The 21,202-nt window shown below is 45.7% G+C and overlaps 1 protein-coding gene across 3 annotated transcripts in view; it reads left to right on the forward strand.

The window, feature by feature from the left end:
- CEP170B (centrosomal protein 170B) overlaps positions 1–21,202 on the forward strand; it is a 95,445-nt gene that overhangs the window by 36,035 nt on the left and 38,208 nt on the right. For all 3 annotated transcript variants that reach the window (XM_040412788.1, XM_040412787.1, XM_040412789.1), the window contains exons 2-3: positions 11,830–11,970; positions 18,951–19,040. In XM_040412788.1, coding sequence (XP_040268722.1) covers positions 11,866–11,970; positions 18,951–19,040 — 195 coding nt within the window. In that variant the 5' untranslated portion in view covers positions 11,830–11,865. The remainder of the gene's footprint in view (positions 1–11,829; positions 11,971–18,950; positions 19,041–21,202) is intronic.

The raw sequence follows: 21,202 nt of genomic DNA on the forward strand, positions 1-21,202 counted from the left end.
TGAAAAAAATAACCACATCCTTTCTCCATCAAAGTTGGGGGTGCTAGCTAATTGTTTTTATATATTTTACCCTGGGTCAGTAGCCCTTGGAGGATTTGCACCCTTTCCTTTTTCTTTAGTGCCATGCTATCTTTAACCTATTAACATATCTTTAGATATCCCTAAATGTCTGATTGATGGAGGGAGGTTTAACCACTGGGTTCCCTGTTCCTAGCAAAAAGGCAGCCGCTGTTCATTATAGTGAATGGGAGTTAGTTTCCATTTCTCCCATAGAGTTTTATAGAGAGTGATGATGGACCTGCGACCACTTCTCTGCATGCTTTGGTGAGCTAGGCATCCCTATCCTTGTGAATGGTGGCAGTCCAAGATTTCAAATGCCCATATCCTCTGGATAGGTCATCAGTAAGGATGAGCGAATCGACTTCGGATGAAACATCCGAAGTCGATTCGCATAAAACTTCAGTCCAATACTGTACGGAGCGAGCGCTCCGTACAGTATTAGAATGTATTAGCTCAAATGAGCCAAAGTTATTACTTTGCGAAGTCTCGCGTGACTTTGCGTAATGACTTCATATATTAATTTTTACTGTAGAAAAAACATTTCCCGAACTCTGGTTCGGTTCTAAGGTACCACTTGGAACCGAACCAGAGTTCGGGAAATGTTTTTTTACAGTAACAATTTATATATGAAGTTATTACGCAAAGTCACGCGAGACTTCGCGAAGTAATAACTTCTCCTCATCTGAACCAATACATTATAATAAAAGTTTTATGCGAATCTACTTCGGATGATTCATCCGAAGTCGATTCGCTCATCCCTAGTCATCAGCATCTGATTGGTGGAGGTCCGACACCCGGGACCTCCGGCGATCAGCTGTTTGAGAAGGTCCTGGCATTCCTGTAGGTGCCATGGCCTTCTTTCTGCTTACCCTAGGCCAGTGACATACCATTGGTCACGTGGCCTACGCACAGCTCAGCCCCATTCAAGTGGTGTCGGACCCCACCGATCAGATGCTGGTGACCTATCAAGAGTATAAGTAATCAGTTACAAAGAGTCGGATAACCCCTTTAAACAAATGATGTGCCAAAGATATTTGTGATGGACCATTTTATGTATCTCCTTGCAGACAAAATAGAGTTTACTTAGATCGTGACCTAACCCTCTGCTTGATGGTTCATTAAGAAATCGGATCACTCGTTTGACTTGGGTCATATAGCATTTTTGACATAGAAAGTGACACTCCAGTATAGTTTTTATCATCATAGATCAGTGGTTAGCAACCCGCAGTACACCAGGTATGTTTCATTAACTTCTATGGGATTTACAAGAGCAGCCGAGCAGGTGTGCATGCTAGGAGGTGTAATTTGACAACAGCTAGAGTACTAGAAGTTGCTGCTCCCTGATATAGACTGTTGTGTTTTAGAGGGCATCTGTCAGCAGATTTGTACCTAGGACACTGGCTGACCTGTTGCATGTGCACTTGGCAGCTGAAGGCATCTGTGTTGGTCCCATGTCCATAGACTTTAGGCGAAGTCAAGGCCAGGTGTGATCACATTTTACTGTTGTTGGCCCTGTCAATCAAAGTGCAGCAGTTGCAGAGAGAGCAGAGCCTCTAGGTGTAACGGTAACGCCCCCGTTGCTCCTACAGGCTCATTTGCATATATTAATAATTTTTCTCAGCAATGCGGACACATAGGAACATGGGACCAACACAGATGTCTTCAGCTGTCAAGTGCACATGTAACAGGTCAGCCAGTGTCATAGGGACAAATCTGCTGACAGATGCCCTGTAAGGGGTTTTACAGAATTAGAAAAACATTGCTCCACCTGCCCATCAGTTGTATCTGATATTGAAGCTCACTGAAGTGAATGGGACTGACCTGCAATACCTCTAACAACCTGTGCATAGGTATGTAGAAGACAAAATCCATGTTTTAGAGTCACATACAACCTCTTCAATTTTAGAAATAGAAAAGTCCCCATTGCTTTGATGATTCGAATGAAAGTACCTCCTGCCAAGAGCCATCAGATAGCCAAGTGTATATATTATTTAAGACACATATGTCTCTTTGACTGGACTGGTTCCTGTATTGATCCTGAACACAACATGTGTTTGCTGTTGGCTTGCTGCTGCCTCATGTTTGTTTGTTATTTAATTATCAGGACATTTCTATATTGGCATGTATAATTAATGTTTCCCTGTCTTTACTGACCAATGGGGAGTGAACAGACCCTGGCATGGATCTCCATGGAGAGACTCTGCCAATGCATTGCGACCACTCTTGTGAAGTTCATTATTTAGCCCACAGCTGTTAAATATCTATGGCCAGCTCCCAAGGTCTACATAAGTTCACTTGGAACTTGTTAGGTTCATCGTGGCCACATAAAATCTGCCACCTCCACATGAATGTAGGCAGCAAGTTATGGTCCCATTTAGGCTGCGTTCACACGGGCGAGATTTCCGCGCGGGTGCAATGCGGTAGGTGAACGCATTGCACCCGCACTGAATCTGGACCCATTCATTTCAATGGGGCTGTTCAGATGAGCGATGATTTTCACGCATCACTTATGCGTTGCGTGAAAATCGCAGCATGCTCTATATTCTGCGTTTTTCACGCAACGCAGGCCCTATAGAAGTGAATGGGGTTGCGTGAAAATCGCATGCATCCGCAAGCAAGTGCGGATGCGGTGCGATTTTCACGCACGGTTGCTAGGTGACTGTCTATACACTGTATTATTTTCCCTTATAACATGGTTATAAGGGAAAATAATAGCATTCTGAATACAGAATGCTTAGTAGAAGGTCAATTGAGGGTTAAAAAATAAAAAAAATTAACTCACCTTGTCCTCTTGTTCGCGTAGTTCTCCCGGTCTTTAGTTCTTTAAAAAGATGAACTATGGGCTAAAGGACCTTTGATGACGTAAGATCACATGCTCCAATCACATGGTCCATCACCGCGGTGATGGACCATGTGATTGGAGCATGTGATCTGACGTCACCAAAGGTCCTTTAGCCCATAGTTCATCTTTTGAGAAGTAAAGAAGAGACCGGGACTTACGCGAACAAACGGAGAAGGTGAGTTAATTTTTTTTAACCCTCAACTGATCACCTACTATGCATTCTGTTTTCAGAATGCTATTATTTTCCCTTATAACCATGTTATAAGGGAAAATAATAACATCTACACAACACCGAACCCAAACCTGAACTTCTGGGTACACGCACGATAAAAACTGAACATCGGAACGCAATCGCAGTCAAAACTGACTGCAATTGCATTCCTAGTCGCGCGGGTTTGCCGCAACACACCGGGACGCATCCGGAACTAATCCGGACACGCTCGTGTGAACCCAGCCTTACTTGAGTGTATCTTAGCCAAAACTTGGAATGGATCCCACCTAAGGGACCAAGGAAAACCTTCTCAATGGAAAGATTTGCAGATGTTCTTCTTGCTTTTGTAGATACCATTGATATCTTCTTACAGCATTTCAGCTTTCAGTGTCACAATGACACATAGTTGGTTAGATTACTATATTTCAGCCACTAAACACTGAGTAACATGAAAATCTTAAAAGCTCTTTCATCACCACTAGTGTTGAGCAAGCGTGCTCGGCCGAATGCCAGTTCAGCTCGAGCATCGCTATGCTCCGCACATGGCGGTACTCGGCCGAGTACCACATGTGCTCGAGCGCAATGCTCGAGTTTCCTTCCCGCACGTTTTGCGGCTGCAGTGCTAAGCAGCCAATAAACGTGCAGGTAAGTACTGCCCTCACTGTAATGCCAGTATCCATGTTGGCTACTGGCTTTACAATGATTGGCTGGCCGGAACACGTCATCGGGTGCTATATAGCACCCGATGACGCGTGTTCAGCTCATTCTAAGTCAGGGAGAGCTGAAGATAGGAAGGGACAGAGAGTGTAGGGAGTATAATGGAATATTATAAGTGTACAAAAATGTTTCAGAGACCTAAAAGTCCTTGTAAGGACTATTGTGTGTGACAGCAGCAATATATTTTTGTAGAGCAACCTGTGCTAAATTGCTCAGTGTTAGGGAGAGCTGTGCATAGGAAGGGACAGACAGTGTAGGGAGTGTAACAGGAAGATTTTTAAAGTGTGCGCATCCCTAAAATATCAGTGACATCCAGTGCATATTTTCCGTAGACGGTGTCCGCTGCGGACTGTTAAATAATCTGTGCCACATCTCCTGTCTAAAGTGTGCGCATTCCTAAAATATCAGTGACATCCAGTGCAGTTTTTCTGTAGACACTGCGAACTGTGACATTACCTGTGGTACCTGTCCTGTATAACGTTTCCTCATCACAAATACTGTTGTAAATTTTTGTTGCACATACACTTCCAAATCCTACGCTACTGTACATGTGACATTGGTTAAGTACCACCCTGTCTTCCACCAAGTACAGTCTCAGTAGCCAGGAGTCTGGTCCACAAAATCCTCACCCTGATCCTCCTTCCTCCCACCATTTACAGTGTGGCCAAACAATTGATCCCACACTCGGATATTCCGAGGAGCTTTTTTCAGCACCATTACTTGAATTGGCCCTCTCGCCAAGCACGCTTGAAGAGGGACATGAGATCTTGTGTCCTGATTCCAAACCTCTTGAGCATCCACAGTCACAAGAACATGACGGTGGTGAACGGCAATTAGAGTTTAATGAGGTGGATGATGATGAGACACAGTTGCCAATGAGTCAACCGCAATTACTGTCTCAAGAGGTTGATGAAGAGGATGAGACACAGTTGGCAATCACTGAGGATGTGGTTAGGTCAACAAATCAGGAGGATGATCAGAGTGAGGAGGTGGTGGACAATGAGGTCACTGACCCAACCTGGGAAGGTGGCAAGCCGAGCGAGGAGAGCAGTACAGAGGGGGAGAGATCTGCAGCACCGCAACAGGCTGGAAGAGGCAGTGGGGTGGCAAAAGGGAGAAGTCTGGCCACACCAAACAGGCCCGCAGCTGTTCCACGGAGCACCCCCTTGCGGAAATCTCCCATGCCAAGAGGTCGATGTTCCACAGTATGGCGCTTTTTTGAAGAAAGTGCAAACGACAAAAGAATAGTAGAATAGTACTTTGCAGCTGGGGCATGAACACTAGCAACCTCACCACCACCAGCATGATCCGCCACATGGCATTCAAGCACCGTAATAAGTGGGACGAACGCCTGGGTCCACAATCTGTGTCTGCGAGTCACACCACTGCCTCCTCTTCCCCTATGTTACATGCTGGCCAATCCCCTATCGAAGGCGCAGGCCCAGATACCTCACGCCCTGCACCTGGACCTTCACAAGCACCATCAGCGGCCACATCCACTTCCGTGTCCCAGCGCAGCATCCAAATGTCTTACCCCAGGCCTTTGAACGCAAGTGAAAATACCCAGCCACCCACCCACAGGCCATAGCACTAAATGCGCAGTTTTCCAAATTACTGGCCCTCGAAATGTTGCCATTTAAGCTAGTGGACACTGAGGCCCTTCCACGGCCTGATGTCGGCAGCCGTCCCGCTTTACGCAGTCCCCAGCCGCCACTATTTTTCAAGGTGTGCCGTGCCTACCTTACATCAACATGTGTCCCGTAACATCACACGTGCCCTGACCAACGCAGTTACTGGGAAGGTCCACTTAACCACGGACACATGGACAAGTGCATTCAGCCAGGGATGCTACATTTCCCTGATGGCACACTGGTTGAATGTTGTGGAGGCTGGGAGTGAGATGTACCCTGGGATGGCACAGGTGCTACCGACACCAAGGATTGCGGGCCCTACGTCGATCAGGGTTTCCGCCAGCACCTAAGTTAGTGGCTCCAACCCCCACTTCTCCTCCACTTCTTCCTCCACAGAATTATCCACGTGTAGCCCCAGTCAGTCATCAGTCGGTAGCTGGAAGCAGTGTAGCACTGCACTGGGGAGGCGGCAACAGGCCGTGCTGAAGCTGATATGCTTAGGGGACAAACGGCACACAGCCGCAGAGCTGTGGCAGGGGATAAGAGACCAGTCTGAGCTGTGGCTCTCGCCACTCAACCTAGAACCAGGCATGGTTGTGTCTGAAAATGGCCGTAACTTAGTGGCGGCTTTGGAGCTCGGCAAGCTTGGACACATCACATGCCTTTCCCACGTCTTCAACCTTGTGGTTCAGCGGTTTCTCAAAACCTACCCCAGTTTGCCTGAGCTACTGGTGAAGGTGCGCCGTGTGTGTGCACATTTCCGTAAGTCACCAACAGCTTCAGCTGGTCGGTTAACACTGCAGCAGCGCTTGAAATTGCCAGCTCACCAGCTGTTGTGCGACGTGAGCACGTGCTGGAACTCCACATTCCACATATTGGCCAGGCTTTGTGAGCAGCAGAGGGCAGTAGTGGAATATCAGCTGCAACATGGTCGTCGCCTTTCCAGTCAGCTTCCACTCTTCACAAGCGATGAGTGGGCATGGATGTCTGACACGTGTGAGGTTTTAAGAAACTTTGAGGAATCAACACAGATGGTGAGCGGCGATAACTCTATCAGCGTAACCATCCCTTTTCTGTGTCTACTCAAGTGCTCGTTGCTCAGGACGACGCTTTGCATGTGGAAATGGGGGAAAACCTTACACTGGGTGATAGCCAGACCACCCTCAGTTCGTCTTCTCAGCGAGAATTGGACGATAAAGAGGAGGAGGAGCAGGAGACGGTTGCCTCCGCTACAGAGGGTAGTACCCATGGAAGTTTAATTCCATCTGTTCAGCATGGGTGGGCAGAAGAGGAGGAAGAGGATGAGGAGATTGAGAGTCATCCTCCTGATGACGACAGCAAAGTTTTGCCTGTTGGTACTCTGGCACACATGGCTGACTTCATGTTAGGCTGCCTTTCCCTCGACCCTTCTCGACCCCCACTACAAAGAGAACTTCTCATCTCTCATTCCTCTGTTGGAGAGGACGAGCAAAACGGTGCTATACCAGAAGATCCTTGTTGAAAAATTGCTCCACGCTGGTGGCAGTCCATAGTTCCTTGGCCAACCGAGGAGGGGAGACAAGAGGAACACAGAGCAGTTCCAACAGAGGCAGGGCAACACTCTCCAAAGCCTGGGACAGTTTCAGGACTCCCGCCAGCACCCTCACCCTGATGCGTGGCCTTCTGTCACAAGGAGAGAAAAATTTTGGAAGATGATGGAGTACATAGCAGACCGTGTCAGCGTCCTCAATGATCCCTCAGTGCCTTAAAACTACTGGGTGTCCAAGCTGGACACGTGGCATGAACTGGCACTCTACGCTTTGGAGGTGCTGGCCTTCCCTGCCGCCAGCGTTTTGTCTGAGCAGGTATTTAGTGCTGCTGGTGGCATTATAACCGATAAGCGTATCCGCCTGTCAACTGAAAATGCTGACCGGTTGACTCTTATAAAAATGAACAAGGCCTGGATTGCCCCAGACTTCTCGACTCCACCAGAGGAAAGCGGCTGAACATAAAGGCACTTTAAATGTGTTGTTTATAATGTACTGAATACACTGTATTCCCATGCACCCCTTCCACCACAAACAAGGGAATATGTTTGAATCTTCCTTTTCTCATCCTCATCCTCCTCCTCCTCTTCCATCATATCAACATGCTTATTCGTCACATATAATGCCCTTCAAATATAATGTTTTACAGGGTCAGCTCAGCTGCAGGCCCTCACATGTAATTTTTCAGAGGGTCAGCTCACCAGCAGGCCCGCACCTCAAATCTTTTACAGGGTCAGCTCACCTGAAGGCCCTCGTATTTTATTAAATTTTTAAGAGGGTCAGCTCACCAGCAGGCCTTCACCTACAATATTTTACAGGGTCAGCTCACCAGCAGGCCCTCACCTAATTATACCTAATAGGTAATTTGCACGCATGCTGCCTTGCTTGGATGTGGTAGCCGTAGCCGTTTCTCAGGCTCCCTCTCCTGAATCGAACCCTGATTCCCTGTTACCCGTAGTCACCATGGGTTGCGCTGACAATAACATCGAAAATTGATAGGCCAGACATCCGAATGGATTGTCGCCATCACGTGGACGTGCGATCGGCCCCAGGTTAACTAGAGTCACCAAAGCGGCAGCAGGCCCTCACCCATAATGTTTTAGATGGTCAGATCAGCATGCCCTTGATCCAAATAGGAACAGCCTGCCGGAATTCCCCAGATCCTGCACTGCCGGATGTGGACGGAATGTCCGCCGGCCCATTAGGTACAATGGGGTCCGGCGGAGACCCGGACGGATACAAACCGCTGCGGTTTGTGTCCAGCCGATTGTCCGCTTGTCTGCCGCAACAGCCACGACAGAAAATAACCTTAGCTGATTTTATTTTTATTTAGAATTGATATTGTGCTTTTTATCTCAAAAAGTAAAAAAACAAAGGAAAAGCATGAACATGTCCCAGTAGAAGTGTACTATTGCAATGGTCTATTGCAAGATTCCAAATTGAGAAAGGACCCCCAACATTCCTGGAGCCAAATGGGTCTGCAGGGGGGAAGAACCAGTACATACTTCTACTTGCTGAAATTTAGAGAGCCTTTCAATGTCCTGGGGTAAGCCTGACTGCATCCCAATTTTTCCCAGTGTTCAATACTTGGGACTGGAAGTTGCAGGGTGGTGTCTGTTGGCCACTCCAGTTAATTGTACCCCCACCTCGCAAGATCAGGACACACTCTTGTAAGGTGATAAAAATAGAGATGCAAAAAAGTGAATTAGCCAAGCGTTGGACCAACCAAATTACTTTCAAGTCTATGGGCCCAAATACTTTTGTATGACACCACCCTCATTGTACAAATACTTTCACGATGAATTGTGTGGAAAGCCTGTGCTTTCTACACATAAGCATTTACATTTCAATGAACAGGTCAAGTTTCAGGTGACGTTGACCATGGGAATGTTGGTAGAGCAGGTGTGACGTGTGGATTAGCATATGAAAGAGGCTTAGTAAGTTCGTGTTAGGTCTGAAAGAAGCCTGTATGGCTGTGGTGCCACACGTTTTCAGATACCTCTCCACTGTTGGACAGAGGCGTAAATTTCCTTGCCCCAAGGTAAAATCTACGTTAGGGCCCCAAGCCATTTATAATACTGGTGTCTTATATGGCTGAGGTGCCTGTGTGCCCCCTGATGCAACAGGGTCCTGGTGCAACTACAAGCTCTGCAACTCTGGTAGCACATAAGAATTACGTTGTAGAACCCTGGCCTAAGGGCAGGCATTAAACTGAAGTTGGATATAATATCCTGTCTTATACCTAAAAATACTCTACAGAATAGGGCTGTGCACTGGCTGCTGTGGGTGGCCATGGCCACCATCTGATCTTACCCAGCGAGAAAACTGATTAAAAATGTGTCTGCCACCTGACTGCACTGACCTAGTTTTTCAATTCTGCATAGTAATTCTGCCTTATATATTTGCTTGTTCTGTCACTGTCTAGGCAGAGGTTGAATAAGAATTTTATTCACCCATTTTTCCACCCATGGACTGTGAGGTCCATGTGTCTTACAGTACGTCGCCTCTCAGGCCCTGCACTAAGCATGACACAGTCTTTTAACTTTACACTGAGTTTTCCTTCAAAAGGGTTCTCCGATTTCTAGATACTGATGACCTACTCTCAGGATAGGTCAAGACTGGTGGGTCGTCCAATACCCAGTACCCCCACCGATCAACTGTTTTCAACAGCCGCTGAACAAAAGAGTGGATGGAGCCAGAAGCAGAAGGCTCCGTCTTCTTTGTAGTGGCCGTCAAGGGAACGTTATGTGGACCACACCGCTGCAACCAAAGAAGTCACTGGCTGCAGCCCGAGGAAAATGACCAAGCAGCAGCGCTGGACTGGTGTGGGTACAGGAAGGGAATTGTTTTATTATTCTGCATGGCTCACGGCACTTTAGTTAAAAAAAAAAAAAAACACAAACTCAGCAAACCTGTTTTTGTACAAATACTACTTCTCTTTTTATGAATCCACACCTGCTTTTGGCTGTTGGCACCTGAACATGAGGCAGCACCCTATTAGGGTTCTCTGGTATTAATAATTGGCACTAACGTAAGCTAAAAGTGCAGAAATGTTACCCAGCTTATTGTCATAATTCAGTCGAGATTGGAAAAATGACATTAGCATACGTGCCGACCTTTAGCGCAGCAGGTTGTGTATAGTGATGAACGAACATCTGCCAGGACAGTTCGCGAACGCGATCAAATGTTCGCAAACCGCAAGTTCCCGGCGCGTTCCATTCATTTTAATGGCAGGCGAACCTGAAAAACCTTCAGCTGATATTTGCAGCCAAGAAATAATTACTAGAAGTTCTCAAACAGTCCCACAACATGGACAGTGACATACCAGATGCATTATTCGAATTTGCGATCTACATAAAAAAAAAAATTCAATGCGAAATATCGGCAATATAATTTTCGCGTACGCTCATGCGCAAATGCACTATACAGTACTCAAATGCACTATAAAGAAAGTATATTGGTATATAACACCCCGCTTCAATCAGTTTTTTGGGGGGAGGATTGGTATATCACACCAATAGAAATTATTTGTTCCAATAACGCTTGTCCCTCTATATACCTGCGGTATCGCAGCAGAACCGCACACAACTGCCGCACAATACAAATGCACTATAATGTACTTTCTAACATAGAAAGTATATTATAACATTGTACAAGGAAGGCAATCCATTAGAATATACATGAAGATAAAACGTAACTTTTAATAATGTTACTATGAGGGTCCATTCCCACGTCCGCAAAACACGGACACCGGCAATGTGCATTCCGCAATTTGTGGACCGCACATCGCCGACACTATAACAGAAAATGCCTAATCTTGTCTGCATTTGCGGACAAGAATAGGACATGTTCTATTTTTTTGCGGAAACGGAAGCACAGATGCGGAAACGCGGATTATTTTACATTCCGGCCCCATTGAAAATAAATGGGTCTTCACCCGTTCAGCAAAATTGTGGAACGGATGCAAACCCATTTTGCGGACGTGTGAATGGAAAAGATATCCCTCAAAATGAAAATAAATTAAATCATTAAAGTTAAGCAAAAAGCATAGATATGGTAGGCAATAACAAGTGTTCGGCGGCACCAAATCAGAAACCATATGTCCTACCACAATCTGGGGGGTTCCAGTGCACATCAATGAATCCCGGAGGGAAAGCAAAAACCATCTATCCCTGGGCTAGGTGATGATGTGGTATTGAAGGACAGGGTGGGCAAAGAACTGTCCCTGATATTGCCCTACAGGGGGGTGCTATTCTGGCCCTTATAGCCTAACCACAGACCACCCACCCTGATAAGAACGACCCCATCCGGAACCTTACCCTATATAAAAATGGCCCTAGTAAGCCCCTAGCCCCCTGACTTCCAGGAGATCACTATATAGATCTATGTGTTTTTGACTCATTATAAAAGTATATTATAAGTATATTGCACCCCTCTGTGTATCACACATATCGATAGCACACCTATACTAGTCCTTAAAATGACTTTTGTGGCCCTATTAGCTAGCGTTTGGTGTCCCCAACAGTCGGTCCCTGCTCCACACAGCAACCTCTCCCTACACTGGCAAAACACTGAATGTAAAATGGCGGCCAGATCTGGTTTATTTATAAGGTAGGGGGTATGTCCATGTGCTGAAATGTCTCAATTGGCTGTCCTGTACCACCTGATGGATGTGTCATGGGTCAAAGTTCTTCACAATGTAAAAGAATATGGCGCATGTTCGGCAAATCGCGAACACGCAAAGTTCGCTGCGAAACTACCGCCAGGCAACCGCAAGGCCATCTCTAGTTGTGTATACTTGAAGCATTATACTTACATGGTGCTTGTTTTGTCTCTGTGCAGGATGTTCACATGGTAGGTGCTTAGCCAAGAAACAAGATGAGCGCCACGTCGTGGTTCCTGGTGAGCAGCTCGGGCACTCGCCACCGGCTGCCTCGGGAGATGATCTTCGTTGGCCGAGAGGATTGCGAGCTCATGCTCCAGGTAAATGTATATTACAGTATATCTTGGCATTGTACGTGTAATGTTGTTGTAACTGGTATTGGACATTGCATTCATTTTAAGGTGAGATAAAAATGAAAAAGTAGACCCGATTTGCACTTGGCATCTTGGCTCTAACAGGTCCAAGAGACACTGACAGACTCCATTGACTTCAAGGTTCTAGTTTTTTTCCCCTAGAATCCGAGAATAGCTGACAGAACCCCTGATTAATGCTCCCAATGCAAGTATGAATGGAGCCTAAAAGAGCTGTGTGGTATGGATCCGTAGCTGTGGTATGAACCCAAAACGCGTTGAGTGTTAAAAAGAGAATCCACTGTCAAGGTTGTGTGGCATTCATCCCATCAGTTGACCATGTATGACAACTTGGGTGACACTGACGCAAAGTCAGGGGCACCGGCTTTGGGAGTCCCCCTCTCGGGTGCTTCTGGTCTATATTATTTATGTGTTGCTATGGATCTGTAATTGACTGCAGTGAGCCCCAGATTCTATGCAAGGATACACAGAGATTTTGTAGCATGTTCCATCACACCCTAGGCACACAGTGCCCTTTGATTCCATAGTACGTGCCATTGTTGCAGGCCCTGTGTATGCAGCTTTGCCATCTACATAGGCCTTTAAAGCAGGACTCGTAGAGGTATTGATCAGGTACTGTAGCTTAACTGCACTGCTTATTGGAGTCTGAGGTAGTCTTAATCTCACTGGAGGCTCAGGCAGTTCCTGTACGCCAGAGTTTAGTCTGGTCAGACAAAGGAGCCTCAATTAGTGGTGAAACTTGATTTCCACCTTAAAAATGGGTCGTCACAAAAAAAAAGAAAAATCAGGGTACGACTGACTCACCCAGCCATTTCCATCAGTCCTATAGACATTGCATGGACAGGGTACATTTAAACCCCTGCTCACTGGGGTTGTGCAGTAAGAAGAAACAGGCCCCCATTACAGTGATCCGGGAGGCCCCCAGCAATCAGACATTTTTTATCCATCCTGTCTATGTTGTAGAATAGATAGGTTCAGATAGCATTGTGCAAAAGCTGGACGGTACTGAAGCTAGGGGGCCAAAACCTGTCAAGTAGGCTGGTTACTTAAACCACTTGGCTTAGGCCCCATGCCCACGTCCGTTTCCGTTTTGCGGTCCGCGTGTGCATTCTCATTTTCCACTTCTGCATGTCCCGCCCTATGTTAGAAATTCATATTCTTACCAGCAAATCGGAAAAGAGTAGGACAGGTTCTATCTTTTTGTGTGGGACAGCGGAACGGACCTACGGATGTGAACCAAAAACGCAGTCTTGTATATGGGGCCTTAAAATGAGACATATTGAATTTCTTCATGTGTTGTTGCACCCAAGCCATTCATATCAATCTAAAGTTGATGAACATGGAGAATATCAACCAAAATCATCATTTGTCCGGCGAAATAAAATTAGGAACATTTGCTGACTAGGGAGGAGCGAACCCGAACTTCACCGGGTTCGGTGTTTGGGTGGGTTAGGAGTTCCGTTATAGGTTCCGTAATAACGGAATATAATGGAATTCGTAGACGAAATGCAAAAAACAGGCCTTTAAGAGGCATTCCATTTTGATCCGTTATAATAGAAGTCTATGGCCAAGCATAACGGATCCGTTCAGTTTCTATTATGCAGGACGGAAAACAAAGTCCTGCATAACGGAAACCAGACGAATTCTATTATATTCCGTTATAACAGAGCCTATAACTGAATTCCTAACCCACCCGAACCTGAACCTGGTGAAGTTCGGGCTCGCTCATCCCTATTGCATTGCGTTATCACCTGGAAAGTCGGCCATGTTTAAAATGTACATTCGTTAGTATCTAGTCCACAAATGATTTTTCGGATGTTTATTGAGCATGTGCGACCAAGTATGAACCACTGTAATGGCCAATATGGACTAATTTGTGTATGGCTGCATCGGCATAAGGATCATTCACTAGAAAATCGTACGTTCAACCATCAACCTACATCTATCTAGTGTTTATGACCACCTTTGCTCCAGGCTTAGCAGGTCTGTGCTAGAATAACAGTCATTGATTTAGTGTTCTTCCATTGTGTTTCATAGATAATGTTTATTTGTTTGGTAGGGTGGAGTGGAGATGACTCATGCTGATCCTCATGGTACCTTTTGTATAACCCCTATGATGCCAGCCATTGAGTGATATATCATTGCATGTGTTCCGCCCCTGGCATTTTACTTGTTTTAACACACATATAATTATTCTCATTAATATTTGCAAAATGGGGGCAAAAGTTGTTAAGGATAAAATGTGAAATTAGCCTGGTGCCTCTTTAAGTAGCTCCTCGGGGGCAGATACAATCTGTGCGACTTAAATATCCCAGCATGCTCTGTGTTAATCGGTATACACGGCATGGATGCAACTATAGGGCAAGTAGTGAATGCATTAGCCCTTGCACTCCTGACTTCAGAGGGTCAGATGTCCTTCTGTTATAAAAAGGGACAGTAGGAAAAGAAATGGCCTATTTGCATTGGGGGCCCAGGGGCTTCAAGTTACGCCTTTTGATTCTGGGTCTGTGAAAGTCAAATGGGGGGCAAGGTTCCAAGGGTTATCCCATGAAAAGTATTTCTCATCCGTGCAAATCATAAGTGATAAACTTTGCATCACTGGGGGTCCGACCCTTGGGCCTCAGAATAGAGGGTCCCATTGATGGACGGAGCAGTAGTACTCATGCCGGTGCATCGTTCCATTCGCTTTTATGGGACTGATGTGGACAGTTACATAGAAACCAGCAGAATACACGTTAAGTATTATTGTGATAGCGTATTTTGCGGTTTGGGTTGCTGGAAGACATGACTCACGTGGTGGGAATTGACTGCTCTAGTTTTTGTCAGATTTCCATGTATTAATTAACCGTCCCTTGTGACAAAGACCAGTGAGGTTATTCATTAACCACGGCTAGAGTGTGCACTGTGCAAAAAGGGAAGGTGACCACCCACAGCAATAACCTTACTTATCCTGTCTCCTTGCTATGGATTCTTATACTGTGCAAACTATTTTGACCTACATTTTCTCATGTTATGTTTAAGATGGTTGTATTTATCATTACATCGGAAGGCCCTGAGCCCTCCATGGTTCCTTTTGAATCCTATGGTGTTCTAGATTCATTTCAGCAGAAACATGTAGGATCCTGGTGCTGTAGCCATAATATGGGCATTAAAATGTGCCCACATTACAACTGAACCGGACCTTAGGGTGGTCATGCACATTAGATGCATGCTGGCCGAATAGGACCAGATGACTTTCTTATGTGTTTGGTTGTGTCTCGACTCCATGGCAGATGTCAAGGGAATCTTTTTGTTCTCAAGTTAGATAACCTGCTGCCAGTTTAAGGCCCCATTACACTGACCGAACACTGGGCAGATGATCGTTAGCATGCATTTGTATGAACACTCGTTAGCGATGATCTGCCGGTGTAAACGCTCGTTCATTGGGTAATTGGAACATTGGTGTGGTCACCTAAATCATCATTTGCCGGCAGCAGATCGTGCCGTCTAAACAGCGCTCTGCTGCCGGCAAACAATAATTCTGTATGGGGACAAGCAATGGCATTAGCGATACTAATGGAGGAGATCACTGCATGTAAATGCAGAGGTCTCCTCCACTGACGAGCAGGCGATTGCCGGGAAGGATCACTTCCTTTCCAACAGTGTCTGCTCAACTGAACAGTGTAAAGGGGTCTTTACTCTTTTCTTCATACTGAGAATTGCCCTGTGTCTTAGTGCCGGTTATCACCTGACAGACAAGCAAACGCTTATTCGTTGGGTGATTGCGTATTTTATGCAGCACATAAAATCATTGTTTGCAGAATCTGTATGGGGATAAATGATTGCAATAGAGATCATCACCGGCAGGTAAATCTGGTAGTCTGTTCCAGCAGAGGAACAGACTACCGTAGTTACAGTATCTGGCATAGCCGGACAACACCAGATCCCCATTGACTACATTGGGTTCCGATAGGGATCGGGTGGGTTACTGGCATAAATGCTGGCTTTTTTCTATACAAATACCACTACTTGAATATGTATGCAGCTGTATTTGTCTGCCAGAAAGACTGATTTATGCTGGAAACCAGCCAATGCAGTACCCCAGAACTGGGGGTATCTGCAGTTTACTGTTTTATATGCAATTTTATGTAATGTGATGCTATCTCATTAATTCCAGCAAGGGAGGTTATGGTTGGCAGTAACAGGGTTAACCACACTGTTCCTCACCCCTTGGTAGGAGTGGGCTGGTCCTGCTTCCTGCCAGGAGGTGGAGTTCCAGTCTCATGAGACAGAGAAAGGAAGGCAGAGAAAGTTCCTGTTCTGATAGTGGGGGAGTGTGGAAGCACATGTCAGAGCTCCCACTCCCAGGAACCGTTTCTTATTCCCCGTGAGACCAATAGTCCAGAGGTACACTCAGGAACCAAGTATTCATCTCCTGTGAGAACAACTTAATCCTGCCTCATGAAAACACTTGAGAGACAAGACAGGAGATTATCAGCGAAATACAGCTTTTCAGAAACTGCTGCAAGGTGAGGGACCACAGCTCAGACACCACCACCTACCTAAACCATCGCTAGGCCAGACTATCATTAAGACAGTAGACCACTATATCCACAAGTGGCTGCTAGTGCCAACCTGTTGCCATCCAACCAGCCACCATACCTCCTTATCTGGTGCCAGAAGCTGCACTTTGTGTAATAAACACTGCTGGATGTGCCACAAGTTATACTGTTATACTTTTATTTGTGGCCTGATTCTTCAAACTACCTTTTCACTGCACCGAACTCCAAGCAGTGATGGCCTGAGGGAGTACACCATGACACATGTCATCAGGGCCACTACCACTCCCATCCTCTGCACCGGCTCCTCTGGTGCTCGCTGCAACGGATCTCCATTGGATCCCATTATAGTTAACGGGGATCTGGCGATGTCAGACTATGCCAGATACTGTAACTCCGGTAGTCCGTTCCTCTGCTGGCACAGACTACCTGATTTACCTACCGGAGAAGTGAACGTAGCCTGAGATCTTCATCCAGGGACCTTGTCATGACTGTAAATGAAGAAGTGTCTTGTCTTTTAGTGCTCCTTTAGTGAGCTCATCTTTAATAACAGAGTTATTGTACCAGCCTGCCGTTCCCCTGCAGGCGATATTGCAGTAATCTGTGGGATAAATGACATCACCTCAGCTAGTGTACCTTGCCCTTTGTATACGCTCCAGTACGTTACAGCCATCAGGTCTAATTTGCATTACAGCCCTGACAAGGCCAGTGATGTCATCAGAAAAAGTCTATATATAGAGTAAACAGGAACGTAAGGCCAAGATTAACCATTAAATGCGACAGGTCAGGGAATTCCTGTGCTGTCCCCAGAGCAGATTCTGTGTTGGTAACCAATCTGCTAATAAAAAAATAAATTAAAAGAATCATTATTAAAATTAAAATTCTAAATGGATTTCTGTCGATATGAACAAAGGTAAATTGTGGGTCCTTGAAATATCCCGCTACCTTGATTAAAATGAAAATAGAGGTGGATAAGGATAAACCGCATAGTATAGCTACATGTTTCCAGAAACACTTTAAAGGGGTTATCCCATGATTAATGTAAAAAAAAAAAGAAAAAGAAAATTAGACATCTTCTAGTACATGACAGTCTGTTTCTAACAAAGTTAGAACCAGCCCTGTACTTCATGTGGATCTAGAGATCTCCCCATTCATTGCTCCAATTAGTCTGCTATATCAAGCTGGCAGCTCAGAGGGTGTGTCCTTTCTGCTGCAGGATAACCCTTTTGGCTAGGTCTACATTTGTCGCGCGACAGATAGGGCACAACTACACTGCAACATTTGTCGCCCCATTGTCACGTGACCATTTTTATAATGGCAGTCTATGGTATCGCAATGCCACATGCGACACGCTGCGACTTCGACGGTCGCAGAAAAATCCATCTCGAATGGATTTTTTGCGACTGTCGCGTGGCAGTCGCATGTTGCAGTGCGACACCATAGACTGCCATTATAAAAATTGTCGCGCGACATTGGTGCCACAAAATGTTGCACGACAAATGTTGCAGTGTAGTTGTGCCCTATCTGTCGCGCGACAAATGTCGTCGTGTAGACCTAGCCTTAAGGAGTTTACTCAACTTCCATACAATCTTCAGTTCAAGATTTTAAATCTGGTCTCTAAACCCCTCTTTTACTGGTTGTTCCATGTTTCTGAGCATCGGGATGTAAGGGAGACATGCGTCGCCACTCCTTAGGACAGTTTTACACAAGTGTATTCAGTCCATGGAATCCAGCTCTATTTGCCAGCTGTTTCTGTGTTCCGTCCTGACCTCGTCTGTACTGAACTGTACTGACAGCACTATGTGAGTACAATTCAGGTCAGGAGGGAACACACAGCATTATAAATCCTTATAATGCCGTGAGTTCGTGTCACAGGAGCAGCGTTCAGTCCGGTAAATACTGCTGTCACACGGAGCGTATTTCAGTTGCCCTTCGCGGGGCTGAAAAAGCGGTGCTCCATACATAACCTAGCACTCCATTCATCCTCTGCCTCGATCCCTAAAACGGCAGGACCCCAGGAAAATGCTGGTAAATTTATATGTCGTTTTGGTATTGTACACTATGAACAATTTAGTCTCGTCTTTTAGTGCATGTTGATTGATGCTCCACCAATGTGCAATAAACAGAAGAGGATGAACTCCTCCGACCCCCTCTTATCACGCTAGGTTGGGCTTGCAGAATGTGGATAAGCACCTTTTTTTTATTCGGTCTACATTCATTCTCCTGGAATAATGGGATTAAAGTGTTTGTTCTTTAACAGAGTTTATTTTTCCTGGTGGCAAGATTCCCTAGATGTGATGTTCTAGACGTCCTCGGCTTGCAGGACGTACATATTCATTGTCTGCGGAGCTCTGACAACAAAGAATAAATTATAGATCTGTGTGTTCTTAGTCCCGCAGTGTGGATAAACAGCACGCCGTCATCAACTTTGACAACGAAAAGGACGAGCATCGCGTGAAGGACCTCGGGAGCCTGAATGGAGTAAGTTTACGAGCAATGTAACGTAACCTTCAATTACAATGTCCCCTCTCCTGACATGGCTGTTTTAGTAACAATCCTGAAGCATCTATACTTGTGACTGTATGATGTACTATTCCTTTATTATTCCTACTAGAAGTTATGAATGAATTGCTAGCAGTCTGCAAGTCTCCAACTGGATGTTACCAGTTCCCCGCAGACTATGACGGTCACGTAGGGCAGCTCTGTAATCCACCCTCACCACTGTCCTAAATGGCGCCCCACAACTTGGTGACAGTCCCTAAGTACAGGTCAGACAGAAGGAGGTTAAAACCAGACAGGCAAAACCAGGACCGGATCACAATTTAAAAGCGAAGGTAAAATCGAGCCAGGTTCCAAAGCAGAGATACGTCAGAACCAAGACAAGATACAAAGGCAGAGTCAAGTACCAGATGGGGTCAATGCCAGGGGATCACTTCAGAGGAATAATCGGCAATCAGGAGTGAGGTCAGGGACAATCCAAAGTCAGAATACCAGGGATCCAAACACTAGTACAATAAACGCTGGTGAGACTAAGAAAACTATAAAGTATGACTCCGGCTGCGTCCCAACAGAGAGGCCGGATCGCCACTGGAGCATGGACAGGTAAGTATTTGACACTAACCCTATCTAATTAGTGCTGCCAGTGTCAGGGACACACCCTCAACTGGTAACACCCATCTGGACCTTCATTTCAAACTGCTAATAATTTATTCACAACTTCTAGCAGGAATAATAGAGGAATGGCACAACATAGAGTAATAAGAATAGATGCTCCAGAATTGTTATTACACAGGGAATGCAAGTAGTTACTAAAGAGGGGACAGGTCCACTTTTTAAAGCCTAGCTCCACTCTAATCCTCAAAATTCGGTTTTGAGCACCTCATTCCCCTCAACCCCATTCTCAAGGAGATCCGCCACAGTCGTCAGCTGCTTGGGAGGACCTAGGCGGGAAGACCATGGCTGACAGGAGACTTTTTCCATCATTGATGGCACAGTTGCAAAGAATTAGAAAAACATGGCTGTTTTCTTAGACGCACATGTATCCATAGGTTGTGTCTTTGCAAAGCATCTCAGCTCCATTGAAGTGAATGGGGCTGAGCTGCAATACCATATACAACCTGTGGGCATGTGTGGTGCTGTTTGGGAAGAAAGCAGTCATGTTTTTCCTAATGATGGACATCCCCTTTAACCACCACTACTGATGGAGCTCTAAGGTGGCACAGACAACTGGTTTGCTATTCAATAGTTCAAAGTTCAAACACCAGTTCATACATTACGTGCACGGTGGCCTTGGCGTAGTAGAAAATGATCCCTGTTCTTTGCATGCACTCTAGGCTTGGAAATCGGTTATACATATACAAATCTAAGATTTTGTACATGAAAATAGTAGCCTTAATCTGCATCTTTTAATAGAAAAGTCCCTGCCGTCGCGTTCGTGTCTGGGTATGCCTAAACAGCTGCAAGTGATATTCATTAGTACTGAAGTGAGCTGTACTGTGTTTGTTTTTTAGTTAGTTTTTAAAGGAGCACTCCAAGCAGAACTGATCATGTGCTATATCTAGTGTAGGGCCTGGGAGGCGGAGCATGACACAGAAATTCAAATACCGCCATGGAGAATCCCAACCCCTATGCTCCAAACCCTCATCCCTGCACTATAAGACATCGTATTGGCTTTTCGCAGAGTGTTCCCTTTAAAGAGCACCTGTCCCCTCTCCTCTTGTGAATGGAGTTGAGGGGAATGAGATGCTCACAACTGAATTTTCAGGAGTGGATCTAGGTTTTAAAGAGGACCTCTCGCCTCTCCGGTTCTGTCTGTTTTAGCAAATACTTGCATTCCCCACATAATGACAATTCTGGAGCATCTATTCTTACGATTCTTTAATGTGCCATTCCTTTATTATTCCTGCTAGAATTTATGAATGAATTGCCAGCAGTCTGCAATGAAGGTCCAGGTGGGTTCTAACAGTTGGGGGCGGGGGGGGGGGGGGGTCCTTGCACAGTCTGAGACTATCTAATCAGTGCTGCCAGCGTCGCTGGGCAGGGACACCCCTCCAACTGGTAACACTCATCTGGACCTTCATTGCAGAATGCTAGCAATTCATTCATGACTTCTAGCAGGAATAACAAAGAATGGCAAATCATAG

This window comes from Bufo bufo, chromosome 11 (assembly GCF_905171765.1).
Source record: "Bufo bufo chromosome 11, aBufBuf1.1, whole genome shotgun sequence".
NCBI lineage: Eukaryota > Metazoa > Chordata > Amphibia > Anura > Bufonidae > Bufo > Bufo bufo.